Source organism: Bombyx mori, chromosome 3 (assembly GCF_030269925.1).
Source record: "Bombyx mori chromosome 3, ASM3026992v2".
Taxonomy (NCBI): domain Eukaryota; kingdom Metazoa; phylum Arthropoda; class Insecta; order Lepidoptera; family Bombycidae; genus Bombyx; species Bombyx mori.
In genome coordinates, this window is record NC_085109.1 from 14,114,731 (window position 1) to 14,131,075 (window position 16,345).

At 39.3% G+C, this 16,345-nt stretch overlaps 1 protein-coding gene across 4 annotated transcripts; it reads right to left on the bottom strand.

The window, feature by feature from the left end:
- Positions 1–27: 27 nt before the first annotated feature.
- Positions 28–13,992, bottom strand: LOC100862792 (spatzle-like protein). 4 transcript variants are annotated; one of them, XM_012691449.4, is made up of 6 exons: positions 13,209–13,992; positions 4,529–4,711; positions 2,992–3,749; positions 2,037–2,198; positions 1,303–1,556; positions 28–303 (listed from the first exon to the last, which is right to left on the bottom strand). In XM_012691449.4, exons 1-5 carry the CDS (start codon positions 13,236–13,238, stop codon positions 1,304–1,306), a joined length of 1,386 nt encoding a protein of 461 aa, XP_012546903.1. In that variant the 5' UTR covers positions 13,239–13,992; the 3' UTR covers positions 28–303; position 1,303.
- Positions 13,993–16,345: the final 2,353 nt, after the last annotated feature.

Below are 16,345 nucleotides of genomic sequence, written 5' to 3' on the forward strand. Positions count from 1 at the left end.
AACTGTTAAAAAAATTAACTTCTCGCATAAGATTGAATTTTTAATTAATTATAATGTTAAATTAATGGATTAATAAAATCCGAATACAATTTATAAAACATAACAAATATAATTTACATCTATAATAAGTTAACTTAAACTAATAAATACAACGAGTATGAGTCAGTAACAAACGTAAATAGTTAAATACATTTTAATATACGCTTCTTTTTTTTTAATAATTTTTTAATAAATATATTTCTTAGGTGGGTTCTTAGATTACTGTTAACCGCTGAATCAGTCTTGAAGGCAGGATATACAAATCTGAAAAAAATATTTGAGCATAAATATATTATAGAATAAAATTATTTATGAAGCAAGCATTTAATCACTGATGGCAATGGCTTGACTGTTTCTGTCTTCATCAGACGATTCGGCTTTGATAATGGAACAGTTGTCATATAATGCAATTGAAACTTTGACCTCATATCTCAAGTTGGGGCGACAATCGTTTTCATGGGTCATTAAAGGAAAAAAATCGCCATGTCTCTTAATAAGAGCCCACACCATCGTCAGGTTTGAACCCCGTGAGCTCATCTACTGGCCTGGCGACGCTGACATGGTCTCTCTAGACCAGCCTTTCCCAAAGTGGGCGATAAAGCCCCCTTGTGGGCGCTGCAGGCCGGGGGGCGGGAAAAGACCCAGAAAAAAAGGGGGCGTTGTGTAGAGGCTTGGCAGGCGATTTGTAATTTCATCTAGGAAGACTCTTAGACACCGACTGAGCTATGGTGGTTTTTAAGTAGGTAAAAAAGGGGGGCGCTAAAAATAATTTATTGTCAAAGTGGGCAATAGACAAAATAAGTTTGGGAGCCTCTGCTCTAAACCATCAGCTTAGGTAGAAAAAAAAGGCTACACTCACGTTAAGGTGCAAATAAGTTCAATGTCGGCAATAACAGATAAATGTAAAGATTTTTATTACAATATAAGAAATCAAAATACATAATTTAACATAAATCAACTCACACATTAGAACAAATCTTCCAATGCGCTTGAAGGAGGCACAGTTCCCAAGCTGCGTTGCCTCGTTGGACAGCTAGCCTCACTCTCTGTGCAAAGTACCAGCCAGCCTTAGCATCACGTGTAACCTCCTTCAAGCGTTTGGAGATTTCTGTTAATAATTTCTTTGCCTCAGGGTCCCAAGGGCCCATCGTCTCAACCGCGAAAGGCAAAAACGAATAAGAAGACCCCAAACCCGAATACTTCCGCTTTTTGAAATTTCTGCTGAAGCTGTATGTTGTATGAATGTAAAGATTAAATAGTTACCTCAAAGGAAATCCTCATCATCATAAGCGGACATGTACCAGTCCCTGGCGACGTCTTCAAAAATGACTCTCTTGACTTTTTCGTCGTACTGAGGATGTAGGATCCGAGGCGATCGAGCTCGGAACTCGACCGGCACGTCGTAACACTTGCAAACGCAGCAGGTCGGAAACCTAAACCAGTCTGCGAAGATTCCTCTGCATTCGTTACGAGGGTCATACGCCAGGAGACGGTGGAGACGGTATTGTTGCTCACATCTGCAAATGGAACGCACACTAACGAACGAACGCACGAACGAACCCGCAAAATTATAATTTGCGTAATTACTGGTGGTAGGACCTCTTGTTAGTCCGCGCGGGTAGGTACCACCACCCTGCCTATCTCTGCCGTGAAGCAGTAATGCGTTTCATTTTGAATGGTCGGGCAGCAGTTGTAACTGTACTTGAGACCTTAGAATTGATATCTCAAGGTGGGTGGCGCAATTACGCTGTAGATGTCTATGTGCTCCAGTAACCACTTAACACCAGGTGGGCTGTGAGCTCGTCCACCCATCTATGCAAAAAAAAAAGTTCAGAATCTCTCCTCATTCTCAATCATTAGCCTATTGCTGAGAATCGGCGGTCCGTTTGATTCAGTTTGTTGACTGTCTTATCGATCCCTGTGACTTTCGAAGAAGATAGATTCGTTAGAAAAGAAGCGACTAGTATTGTTTGAAAATTATGTATTTGCCCATTTACCTGCATCCTTCTCTGCAGTACATCTGTTTCCGTTCATGCAAGCAGGTCTCCATGTGTATGTACTGCTCAAACGGGTGCATATTCAGTAATGCTAATACTTCCCCTCTGGTGCTGTTGGCCCAGAACGGCGCTGTTAGAGTCTCAGTGGATTCACACGCGTTGCTGTAAACAATACATTTTTATTTTATGCTATCGGTCGTCGTTCCTAGTAATTTAATTCGAAAACTCATCGTAATTTGACAAAGTGTTATAAGCAAGAACTGGATCTCCACTTTTTAAACTAATACCACTAAATTGAGGTGGGGATTAAGGACATCTTGAGTTGCAAACGATTCTGTCTTTTTTCTCTACCTTATTACCAGTAGCCTTAAGAAGCTATTCTGATTTCATCGGATGGGTGGCGAGCACATGCGACTCGCCTTATGAAACTTTGTTAAAATTTGTCCTAGCAAGAGCAGTGGTTTACTGATTCTACCGCCGGATCGGAATCGCGACCGGCTGAGAAGATCTGGCGAGAAACTCAGTGGTTTGTGTTTTATATATTTTTTATTTTTTTTTCCTACCTATGCTGATAGCCTTGAGAGGCTATTTCAGCTTCACCCTAACGTATAGGTGAGCTCACGGGGCTCAAACCGGAGTGTTGCTAACACTGGCCCTAGCAAGAGCAGTGCTTCGCAGAATCTACCACCGGATCGGAAACGCGACCCACTGAGAAGATCCGGTGAGAAACTCAGTGGGCAGGGTTGTGTCTGTGGGTTAAGTTGCACATCGAAACCTTTCTCGTATTCGACGAGAACGGTGACCAGTGCTTGGAATGCCTGAAAGCAGAGAGGTTGGATAGCGAGGATCGCAGTCACTAGTTAATGACCAAAAATAGTTCGTAAATTATCAAAATCACAACTAATTACACAAATTACTAGATGTATAAGCTATTTATGCGCTGAAAGTAACTCACGCTCCGCCAAGCTTAATGACTGCAGGTCTGGATCCCTCTTGGTGCTGTGGCTTCACTCTCACCTCATCTTTTTTCTCATTAATTTTATTTTCATTCTTCTCGATTTTTATCCTCTCGTGCTCAGAAAAGAGTAACGTTGGAGGTAAAGTAGAAGTATCAACGTTCATTGGATTCCATCCATCTTTTCCAGATTCTGTTGTTTCTTCTAATTTATCTGTGATAACATCAGTTGTGTTGATAAAATCTGCGGACGTGGCGTTTGAAATATCGGTTGTATTCTTCTCGTCTATTGCATCAATATCTGTAGAAGATTTCGGGTATATGCTGTTTGTTTCAATGCTCTGTTTTATTACCGCTTCTAGAGTAATAATTTCTTGGTCTAAGTTATTGATTTCAATGTTAGCTATGCTCTCCAGTTTGGTTTTATATGAAAGACCTTCATCATTATTAGATTCAGTTCTATTAGAATCATCATTATGTATTGTTTTATTCTCGATTATTTCTAAAGGTTTCACTTTAAGAGTGTCATTTTCCGTCTTTTTTGTCTTTTCGCTATTAATAGGACGAAAGTAGGGTCGATCTTTCATGGCACGTCCTTGACTTGTTTTAGTGTACATCATTTTAGCCTTGACGATGTCTTCGGCGAAGCCTGACTGTTTCAATAGAGGTTCTTCGTAGTCGTCTTCAATGTAGTTTTCTAGTTCGGATTTTAAGATTGATATGTGTCGTTCTTCACCATACATGCGTTTCATTAGACCCTGGAATTCGATAAATTGAACTTTAATTATACAAAACAGCTGTTACTAGAGGGTATAAAATTTATATAAAAGTACCTAGCCATAAAAGTAGGTACTTACGTTTCTTATGCTACTGAATGAATAGCCATTAGTAATATTAATAAAGATGATACAAAATTTAGTCTCTATTAACCTTAGTTGATATGCAGTGAATGCCCTGGTAATTAAGTCCACCAACACAGAAACGTCTGATAAATATAAGAAAACAATGCTCTGATATGTGATTAACAACCAAAGCTTTTGAATAAAATTGAGAACTTTTGTCTGAAGGCGGCTATATTCACGTTGCAGTGTGGAGGGGTAATGGGCACTCGTGTGTGTGTTTTAAAAATCAACTACATCAACAAGATAATCAACAATAAATTGCCGATAGTTGCAGCGCGGCATATGACCAGATTTCATTAGTTAGAAATAAATATATTGCAATCGAAAACAAACTTTGCGAGTCTCCGTGTCTATATGCACTCTTATTTCCACATTTTTAATCCAATTTTGGATGTTCATGAGATTTTCGGTGGCGTTACAGTCATATAATAATAAAACTCCCATAGACACAGTCCACTGAGTTTCTCGCCGGATCTTCTCAGTGGGACGCGATTCCGGTGGTAGATTTTGCGAAACACTGCTCTTGCTAGGGCTGGTGTTAGCAAATTCTCTCAAGTTAAGTCCTTAAGCTCGCCTATCTGGTAGCTGGAATAGTCTCTTAGGCTACCGGCGAATAGGTACAATCTCTTTCTTACCTGATTTTCTCTCACAAATCTTCGTATTGCGTTCCAAGGGTAGCTGGTCCCAGGTGCGGTGCAGTAGTTATGTTTGCTGAGGTCGCAGGGAGCAACCTGCGGCATCCTGCCTCGGTGCGAGCGCCCAGACCTGGCGCAGGCGGTCGCGTAGTCCGCGCCGTAGCTGCCTCCTGTCCATATCGCCTACTTAGGAGAAGTTTGTAATGTTGATTGATATATTTATGGATTTTCTTACTGGGATCATTTGCACTCCTACTGTAGATCACGAGATACTATACTTTTTATTTTTTTTATTGCTTAGATGGCTGGACGATCTAACAGCCCACCTGGTGTTAAGTGGTCACTGGAGCCCATAGACATCTACAACGTAAATGCGCGACACACCTTTAGATATAAGTTCTAAGGTCTCAGTATAGTTACAACGGCTACCCCATCCTTCAAACCGAAACGCATTTCTGCTTCACGGCAGAAATAGGCGGGGCGGTGATACCTACCCGTGCGGACTAACCTACCTGGTCCTACCGCCAGTGATTACGCAAATCATAATTTTGCGGGTTTGATTTTTATTACACGATGTTATTCCTTCACCGTGGAAGTCAATCGTGAACATTTGTTAAGTACGTATTTCATTAAAAAAATTGGTACCCGCCTGCGGGATTCGAACACCGTTGCATCGCTAGATACGAATGCACCGGACGTCTTAACCTTTAGGCCACGACGACTTCAAAAATTAGTGATGAGGCGTATTGTGACAATATTTATATAATTAGACTTGGACCTAATGTCTCAAAATGAGTTGCAGCATTTACGTTACGGTGCCTATGGGCTGTGGTGACGATTTAAGCCGTGAGCATCTACCTATTTAGTGCAATAAATCAATAGTAGGTATATATTGGTAGGCAGCGGCTCGGCTCTGGCATTGCTGACGTCCATGAGCGACGGTAAACACTTACCATCAGGTGGTAAATTATAGTTCATAAAGATCTAAAATAAAAAATAAAAATCAGGTTAGATTACTTAAATCTAGAGCATTTTCAGAACGGTTTAGGCAAGCGTAAAAGTCTAGAACGATCGATCAATATCCAAATGAGATGCAAGAGTCACAATGCCTCGAGCTACGCCTAATTATATCCTCGTAGTTTCACTTTCTTATTGACCACTTTCTAGTCTGTTAGCGGATGACACGTGAATGTGAGCACTTTTGGCGAAATCGGATGTAATTTAGGAGTGTGTGGGTTTTTTTTATTAGCGTCGATGTATTAATCTCGGGGACCTTAAGTGGTAATTACATATACATACATATATTCGGCTACTATTTAAATGTATGAATGAAGAGAATTCAGGGATGCGATGGCATTTTTTGTTCCCGGTTCATCAGTCATTTGTTACCAAAAAAAATCTAGTCCTTTTGGTTTAGTTGCAGCCCTAAGCATAGAATACTCTGTTCGTGCAGGTAATGATCAATGTGAAGGTTATTCTAGAGATGGATGGTGTGTGATAAAAATGAAACAAACCTGTGTAAGTGAATTTTGGATAAGTGCTGCGATTCCTCTGATCACCTAGCTCCGATAGCGGGTGATACGACTTTAAAATGGTAGTATCTCAAATAATTCTGTTGGGTACTCCTTCAGTCTACAAAGACTTTGGAGTTAGGAGCAGTATTGCAAAAATATCTCTGCTAAAAAAAAATGTCCCACATTTGACTCCGAAAGAGAATTAAGTCGGTGACGTCATCAAACCAAAGTATATATACGTGTGGGCATCTGATTACCGTTACAAAGCGAAACGAAAAAAAGAACAGATTTACTTAAACATTATTTTTCCGAGGATATCAAACTTTAAATACACTAGAAAATTTAAAATTTATTGCAGTTGATAGATATAGAAACTCCTTAAAAAAAACATAGACATAGACAGTGAGAATAGTGAAAAAAAAGTATATCTGTTGGTTCGTGAAGTAAAACAAAATAACAAAACTGTGATTTCGATAAAAAATTCTAAAACATCCCCGTAATTAATTCTAATTTATAAAAGTGTGTTAGTATATTATTTCGTAACTGCCTATGCTCTGCGATTTAAAGACAGAACTCTGGTAATGTTTAAATTTATATCAACATTGTCATGTTTTTTTTTTATTGCACAAATTAAAGCCTTCATGGAGTGGAGCCGACCGAATGCATCAACCTCTTTGTCATACATCAATTTTATACCATTTGTAACTTTTATTGTTAAAAATTGCCTTTGAAGAACTCATTTTTCAACCTCGTATTTAATCTATAGATTGAACTAACTTCAGTGTCGATGTGCCATCAACTTGGCTATAACTGCGGCGTCAGCTTAGTTGGACTATAACTTAGTTTATGCTATCAATGTGAGGACTGAGGGGTGGTGGTAGGACCTCTTGTGAGTCCGCACGGGTAGGTACCACCACCCTGCCTATTTTTGCCAAAAAGCAGTAATGCGTTTCGGTTTGAAGTGTGGGGCAGCCGTTGTAACTATACTGACACCTTAGAACTTATATCTCAAGGTGGGTGGCGCATTTCCGTTGTAGATGTCTATGGGCTCCAGTAACCACTTAACACCAGGTGGGCTGTGAGCTCGCCCACCCATCTAAGCAATAAAAAAAACCTTTAGGATCAAAATTCATTCATAAACGAGTCTTCTCGTGTATTTAACAATCGCAATTCCATCTCTGTATTTCAAATCTATCGTTGACAAGTTTACAAAAGTAGTTTTCCCAGCTGTCAATTAGAATTTCCTTCGGTTTACAAAAATACTTTTACGGTTTATTTTCAGGTCGTCCCCGTCCACGTAACCGTTCTGTATACTGTTTTTACTGGTGGTAGGACGTCTTGTGAATCCGCATGGTTAGATACCACCACCCCGCTATTTCTGCCGTGAAGCTGTAATGCGTTTCGGTTTGAAGAGTGGGGCAGCCGTTGTGCTGTAAAAACTGAGACTTAGACTGATGTCTCAAGGTGGATGGCGGCATTTACGTTGTAGATGTCTATGGGCTCCGGTAACCACTTAACACCAGGTGGGCCATGACCTCGTCCAACCATCGAAGCAATAAATAAAAATAAAATAAAAACGAAAAAAAACCACTTGATTAAATAGTAAAATGAGTTTTAATTACGGTCTGCTAATGAAATGAGAAGTACACAAGTAGACTTTTTATGGGTTAATGGTGTTTTTTTTCCTATCTATGGTCTTCCGAGACCATTTCAGCGTGATGGGGCGAGTAGATGAGCTCACGGGGCGATGATGGGGCAATTTTATGAGTTTTAATTTTTTATTACTAAGATGAGTGTAGAACGAAGCTTATAGGCCCATATGATGTCAAGTGATTACCGGAGCCTATATAAATCAACAACTTAAATAATGCCGCCACACATCTCCAGACACGAGCTCTTTTTAAATTTAAATCGCTAACCACGTACGAAGCGTTTATAATTATCTGACATCATAAACATGATAATACCTGAAAGCGTACTATATTCTCTCGGGAACCATCAACAGCCAGATAGAGAAGCACTTCTTCGAACTATTAAGCTAACATAAAAAATATTTCAGTCCATAATAAATGATGGTTTTGTGCACCGTATTTGTAGTTAATGACCAGTTAGCGAGCATGACAGCAAGTGAAAGTGACCCAATGGTATTTTTGGGCGTGTGACGTCATAAGTCGCGATGCGCGTGCGAGGTGGTCTCGGTGTTCGTGATGTTAACGACGGGGCCTCATCGCAGAGGGATAGGCTGATCTTGAACTGAACTGTTAGTTTTTACTTATTACTGTAGAAGTTCAACGGTGCTCACGGCCAAAATTAAGTGGTTACGAGAGCTAATAGACATCGCTGCGAGAGTGTCTCCGGCCTTGGAACATGGGCCGAGATCGCATTGGTAAGTATTTTAATAAAGCTTATCCCTTTCATGTGGATGGGTTAGCTCACTAGGTGAGTTCCATCATCTGCAGACCTTCAAGTCCCACATACCCCGCGTGCCCCCTAGAGGTGGACATCTTGTAGGAGGGTCAGCCCCATGTCCAAAACAAAAAGAAAAAAAAAAACTAGGTGAGTTAGAACAGCAAGAACAGAATTAACAAAACTCCCGTATCTTGGGTGGGTATTGTAGATAAAGGCGTTTTGCAAAATAGGTAGCTGAAGTAGGCATGGTCGTTGCGCAACGTAAATGGTTATTGAAACTATCTATAGACAAAATAGCGGTTAGCTAGTTTCGCCGTACTGCAATAACCTGCTAACGTGCTAACATCTACTACTCAATCACGTCACCGATCACGAACACAAATCACACAACGTTCGGCAATATTCGTTTAACTTCGTACCGCTCGGTCGGCAGCTATCGCGACACGCAGCGCAAACATCGGTTCGATCGAAATAGACAATCATCATTTTGTCTCTTTCACGCATACGACTGAGATGCATTTGACCTTTGACTTTAGCCCTTAAAGCCCTTAAAATAAGATTTATAAAATTAAATTATGAGTGCAAGCTGAAGTCGAATTTTGTGGCCTTGAACCAGCTATTCACGAATCACGTGTTTAGCGACAAAATGTATTAAAGACTCGGCGCTAAGTTTTAAGTTTAATTGCCAAATTGAATAGTTAAAAATATAAAGTGTATAGTTGTTTTATATAGATTATCCTTAAAGATAAATTACAAATAAAGTCGTAATTACTGAAATATTAATCGCGACGCTAGCTCATTCGTGTGCACATTAGTTTACTGCTAAACAAAACCCGCTATTGCTCGCTAATGAAATAGCGCGTTTCAAAAGCCGCTATTGATATTCGATAGCTAGTTTCGTTTCGCTAACCGAAAATGCCGCTACAACCCACCGCTAAGCTGAAGCATCAGAAAATAATTGAATATGCAATTTCGAAAAGGGCACATGTCGCATATTTTGTCAAATACGTTTTTTCATATATACTTACATGTAGTTTTGAGACTTACCTACACCCATTTTATAATAATTCCAGTAATTTTCAATTGCTAATTAACACTAAAATATATCTCAAAAGTTAATATTTTAAATTTTACACTGCTTTAGAAAATAATCAGTTTTTTTCATTTCCTGAACATTTTACATTTTCAGAGATGTGCCCTTTTCGAAATTGCATATTCAATTGCATAAAACATGTGGATGTGTGGTAATGTTTGTTATACCATTTGAAACTGGGTGGACTGTGCTCTCGTCTAGCCCTGCTGACAGAAAGTCTATTCGCAATTGACAAAATTGATAATTGTTACAAACTAAAGTCTGTAATCTTAACAAGAAGATATCAATATCTAAGAACACCATGCAAACTACATTACATTTAGCAAAAAAAAAAAAAATTGAAGAGGTTGCAAAACAACGGAAACAATTTATGTAACCTGGTGATTTGACTTGACGTGACTTAAAAAACAACCTGTCTTGAAAAATAACAAGAAAAGTTAATACCAAGTCTAACCACGCATTCGTCTGTTTATATTTTTTATAAAATACCTCACATGTAACCTTCGATCAACAATAGTAACCATGTAACTTTTTAAAATTCTAAGGCATTCACCAACTAATTAATAAGCTAAATCTAAAATAAGAACCGGCAACAAAACAAAAGCAAAACATACGAGTATTATTCTCAAAACATTCAAGTTAACAAGTGACTGCCGGTGAAATCTGCCCACCTTTCTTTACTCGCCAACTTTCCCCGCTGCAACCGGGTCCGCGGTGCGGTGATGTAAATATAAATCACGATTTTCGCGTTTGACACCGGCTGTCTATGGTAATAATTATGTTATGTCATTTTGATTGTCAGGAGACAGTGTATAATTTTAAGCTTATCAAAATCCGCTCTGTCGATCTTGCGCGCAAACATTGTCTTCTATCTCACCTTTCAGTCTCAAGGTCAGCAGTATTAAGTATGTATTCAGACTTTTTACTCTAAAAGTCATGTGGATCAGTGTCTGTATAGACATTTTTAGTTCTTGTGGCGTTGACTTCAGCAAAAGTTGGCCTGCTATTTGTTTTCTAGGCTGCGCATGTGTACGTATTGATAATAGAAAAAATAATTGTATCAAGATGGTTATAGCCTATTAAATGCGTATAAGAAATTTTTTTATGAATGTGGGATTACTGGTGGCCTTGAGGCCTTTCCAGTTTCAGCAGGACAGGTGGGCGAGCAGAGGCTCAGCCAGGAGGGGTGGGATTTGCTAACAGTTGCCCGAGCGCCTCCAAAGGAGACCTAATAACTCAAGGGCTTCGCGAATGAATCTACTACCGGATCGGAATCGCGACCCGCTGAGAAGATCCGGCGAGAAACTCAGAGGGCTGTTGTTTTGGGTTAGGAAGACGATGTTCGGTAATTAGTTAACACCAGGTGGGCTGTGAGTTTGTCTACCCATGTAGGCAATAAAAAAGGTATAATAATTTGGATTAGCGATACCCACTTCTCAAGTCAAGATTTTTTAATGACTACTATTCATATAAAGAATTTATGTCTTTAACATACTCAAACATATTTATTGCATAGGGAAGTAAAATATCTTAGAGCTACTTTATTTATTAATGTTTAACTCGTTAACGATACAATTTCACAGCTGCACGTCCTGAATTCACTTTTATTGCTAATTAAAATGGCATTGGCTTGTTAGATGTAATTAGTGTTATTAATAGGTTAATATGAAAATTCTTCATGATCATTGCGTTTGTTATTTTATTACAATAAAAATTAATACAATTCAGTGTAGTATGTTTTTGTTTTGATGGGTGGATGAGCTCACAGCCTACCTGGTATTAAGTGGTTACTGGAACCCATAGACATCTACGACGTAAATGCGCCACCCACCTTGAGATATAAGTTCTAAAGTCTCAAGTATAGTTACAACGGCTGCCCCGCCCATCAAACTGAAACGCATTACTGCTTCACGGCAGAAATAGGCAGGATGGTGGTACCTACCCCCGCAAACTCACAAGAGGTCCTACCACCAGTAATTACGAAAATTATAATTTTGCATAACGTAATAATTCTTAATCCATTAGCATCTTGTTCAGAAAGTGAGTGAATTAAGAATTTCTAGTTGCTGATGGAGATTTTGACACAAAGCTTTTTTTTTTTTTTTTTGTGATTGAAAGATTACTGGTGGCCCGGAGGCCTTTCCAGCTTCACCAGGACAGGTGGGCGAGCAAAGGCTCAGCCAGGAGGGGTGGGATTTGCTAACAACTGCCCGAGCGCCTCCGAAGGAGACCTAACAACTCAAGAGCAATTGCTTCGCGAATGAATCTACTACCGGATCGGAATCGCGACCCACTGAGAAGATCCGGCGAGAAACTCAGCGGGCTGATGCATGGGTTAGGTTGCACGGCGAACTCTTTGTCAAGTTCGACGAGTACGGTTACCGGGGTCCCTAAGCCTGCTCCTAATGTTAGAGCTGAAGGCGTCTAATGCAAAGGTTATTGGATCTGATGGATCCGTAAGGACGTGGACACAAAGCTGCAGTCATCGAGTAATACTGATAGATCCGACGCAAAAATGGCTTATCTTCGTAGTTGTCTAATTTCTTCTTGTTTCACTATTGAATTCAGTGAAGGAATTATAATCAGTTTGCAGCTTGTGCGAAATGTAATTAAACTGGGTGAGCGGCTGGCCTGCTTCCCACGCGACGCCATCGCACCGACTGTACCGCTCGTCCTGATTTCGTCTTTAGACTAGTTTTTATTCACTTCTGCATAATCATGGCGCAATTAGAGTCAAGAGTCTAGTAGCTGACCTATTTGTTAAGTTTCTGGGAGCCGATAGATGGAAAATGATTGAATAAATAAATGTTTGAGTTAAAGATCATAAAATGTTTACTTGTTTAATTTTTTTAAATTAATCTTTGGGGAGAGAGGAAAAAATGTAGGGTTTTTCAATATGCGTTCAAATTATAAATGTTCCAATTTTTTTTATGGCCCTTGTAGGCAGACGACCATACGGCCCACCTGATAGTGAGTGGTTACCGTCGCCCATGGACTTCAGCAATGCCAGGGGCAGAGCCAAGCCGCTGCCTACCGCAAAATTCCTAAAAATTCCGCAAAAATTTAAGCAAATGCCAAATCCGTAGGCAATGAAATAAATTAATAACATATATTTGAACGGATACTGATTGATTTTAAATAATTCTCATTTAATGCTCTCGAGTATATATTAGAGAATCAAACGACCACTATAAAAAAGAATTGTACCTACTTAGTTCGTAAAGTTCGTGATAATTGATCGTTCAAGTCATTATGTAAGTTTGTTTGTGACAATAGATTTTCGGTCAGTTATAATGTGCTGATGGAGTTCACTAGCCTCGTTTCTCGGAATCACTTTACTATGGAAATATTCTTATCATTTCTAGCTCGTTTTTAATTAGGGAAAGCATTGTAGTTGTCTTACCGTGGCTTATCTAGGTACATTATGCTTATAATGTTTTGTATTAACAAAAGTTTCAAAAGACTTATTACCGAATCTAAGTCGGAGTTTTTCGAAAGATAAATTTGGGACACTTTCTTAAAATTGACACATTGATAGAATCAAAACCTATCTAATATCACAGAACCACTTTTGATCAGTAACATACTTGTTTAAAACGAATACAGCTTACTTCTGGCAGTAAGAACACCCTCCATGACCACTTTTAACGTATTTCACACTCACCACAAACAGGAAAGCGATCGCGATCAACATTTCGCAGACTAGGGAACTTTCACTGCAGACGCGCGCACGTACATTGTGATACCAACCGTTCTGTGCCACGGCTGGCCACCGACTGAGGGTCTCACATAAAACACAATGTCATTGGCAAGGACTGCAAACTGCAACATGCACCCACAGAACGATCTCAAAAGGAAAAATTACCGGTGCGTTTATCTTTTACGGATCAAGGAAGATATAATGTGATGATGTTCGCTACACGCTTTCCGTTGAGTATTGATATGCGTTTTCATTTGTAATTGACCATATTATTATTATTAAGTATGTACTTTGTAACGTTCTTCAAGTGATTATTCTCTTCGTTCCAATTCCATTTCACTAGACACTAGTCAAAATAATGCTGGAATATCAAACAGCAATAAATTTGACATGTTATTTGATAAATTGCGAAAGAAGCTGTAAAATTTTTGAATCAATTTTGTTAAACAAATGTTCGGTTAGCTTATCCACAACATCGTCGGCTTCATTACAAACAGGTTCAGCTAAACGTGTACCTAAGTATATCTATAGACACCTGTCAATCGTTTACAACAAGATCATCAGAATTCGCGAGTCGAAAACCGTATTAAAGTTAGCGGTCATTTTTAATGATCGTTCACAGGTAATCATCAATCACGGTGATTTCTTTTATTGCACTCTGTTAAAGCCGTCGGACGTTGCGTTACATTACAAATTCACACGATACAAAAATTAGGTTCCGTTCTATGACGAGAATCAAGCTGTGTTTGAGTTGAGTGGGTCAGTCGAGTAATCGTCGGCCGCCGTCGCATCTATCTCTTTCTAACCAAACCGACTGCTGATTGTTAGAAAGAGTTGCAAAGTGTACGCGTGCGTCGCACCGTTATATTATGTTATATGGTGACGATAGCTTGAATGAAGATGGTATTTTCTCCCGCGCCAAAACAATGGCGCCCGGTGCAAATCAACCTGCCACTTTAAAATCGAAAGGTGGTTTCATTAAGTTAATTGTTGGAACTTAATTCGTCTCAGTGTTTTCGATATGAATTATTCAGGTTGCGTTGGATGGGCGCCCTTTTAAATGTACGTAGTCGAGACTTTCTTAAATTAAAAATACACTGCTGGTCATTTCGTGTGACCTACATTATTTTGGTCGATTTTATGTGTGACAGGAAATTAATTCGAGCAAGTATTTCTTGTCTTATTTAAATGTTTTATTATAAATGTACTATTATCGAATACGATGGAATTTTATTACGAATAATTATTGCTTTCTTGCTTCACGCAATTATGGATGACATCGACCAGAATAAGCCATCGTGATGGTATCCTAGGAGGAATCCTAGTATGATAGTCTCGAGTGTTTTATTATTATTACTTAGTTCAACAGGTTTTTCAACTCTTAATGTATTTTCTTTTTTTATTGCTTAGGTGGATATACCAGCTTACGGCCCACCTGGTGGTTAAGTAGTTACTAGAGCCCTTAGACATCTACAACGTAAATGCCGCCATCCACCTTGAGACATGAGTTCTAAGGTCTCACTATTTAAAGTACAACGGCTATCCTGCCCTTCAACCCGAAACACATTACAGCTTCACGGCGGAAATAGGTAGGGTGGTGGTACCTATCCGTGCGGACTCTCAAGACGTCCTAGTTACGTCCTAGTTACAGGTTAGTTATATGATTATGTTCCGGAAAAGTAATTAAATGGAGGTGGCGGAGCCGCTATCGGCGTATTCGTATAGCATTGAATAACAATATTTTACTAATATTCCGCCTGATTTTAGTTAAATACCTAAATAAAATCGTGTCGAGTGTCAAAATCTCACCAAACATTAAATGAAATGCAGGCGTAAGAGTCTGTGCGGCTGTTACATACGGATTAGAAGATTTTTATCCAAATGTGCACATTTTTCACTAAGTTGTAATCAGAAAGTTAATGCCGTTATTCATCTTGATACATAACTCCAGTTGGCTGGAATCCTTCGCGGCATTATTAGGCAGGATGTTTGTACGTTTAGGGACTGATAATACTCTCTACCGCTATTTATGTTACGAAACCAATTGGGGTGGGACGGAAAGAATTTGGGAAGTAGTTGGTAATGGCGGATAAGACACTGCTACCATGGTTGACGTAAGCGAAGGTAGGATCCACTGGCCTGTGAAAATGCAGGTATCACGACTCTGAAGTCCATGAGTCTTTCTAGGAATGCGAATGCCTTATGCGGATTCCTACTACTCTTTACTATTCTTTGTTTTTGCCACGAAGCATCGTAAAGCAGTTTTTGTACCGATGAAATTGAGATTACGGCCTTATGTTTCATGGTGGGTAAAACATGCTGTGAGTTTTACAGGCTCTACCAACCGCTCTACCATGAGATCGGTGAGCTGTCATTAGTCACGTCAATACTTCATTTCAATTATTGAAAGTATCAATAATAGAGCTTTCCTCCTCCTCGCGTCGTTTCCTCACTGTTGAGGGTCGTGACCATTATATATCGACAGGATTTTGCTTGTAATGTCCCGCCAGCGCCTCTGATCATTGGCCGCATGAAGGGCGTCGTGGAATGGGATCTCTAGTATATATCAATAATAGAGCATGTTAAGATAAAATTACTCATGTCCTGGTGAAACTGGAAAGGCCCTAGGGCCACCAGTTATCCTTTAATCATTAAAAAATCACTGCAAAAATTGTGACTCTCGGTCCTTGTTCAACAATTGCACGTTGTCGCGTGTCTCGCTAACGTTTATTCTTCTATTTAACGTATAGTTTTCATTTCCTCTGTAACTAATATGGACGCTCCTCACTTAAGAGTGCTTATATTAGATTTGCTTACTAAAACATTAGCATTGTAGTCGACTCCGATAAGTCTTGCGGACGGCCATTTTTGCAATGAATTGTGAGTTTAACAGATTTTTATGTTTAATGGTCGTTGTTTTTCAGTCTCGTTGGATGTAGGGCAAAAGCGAGAAAAAGAAACTGCTATAAAAATTGAGGTAAACGATAGTTTCTAATACGCCAATACAAAAAATTATAATCGTTAAAATTTATTTTTATATCTTAAACAATATTACGTCGTTGATGCACATATTGGACCGAACCTGCCATTGTTGCCTCTGT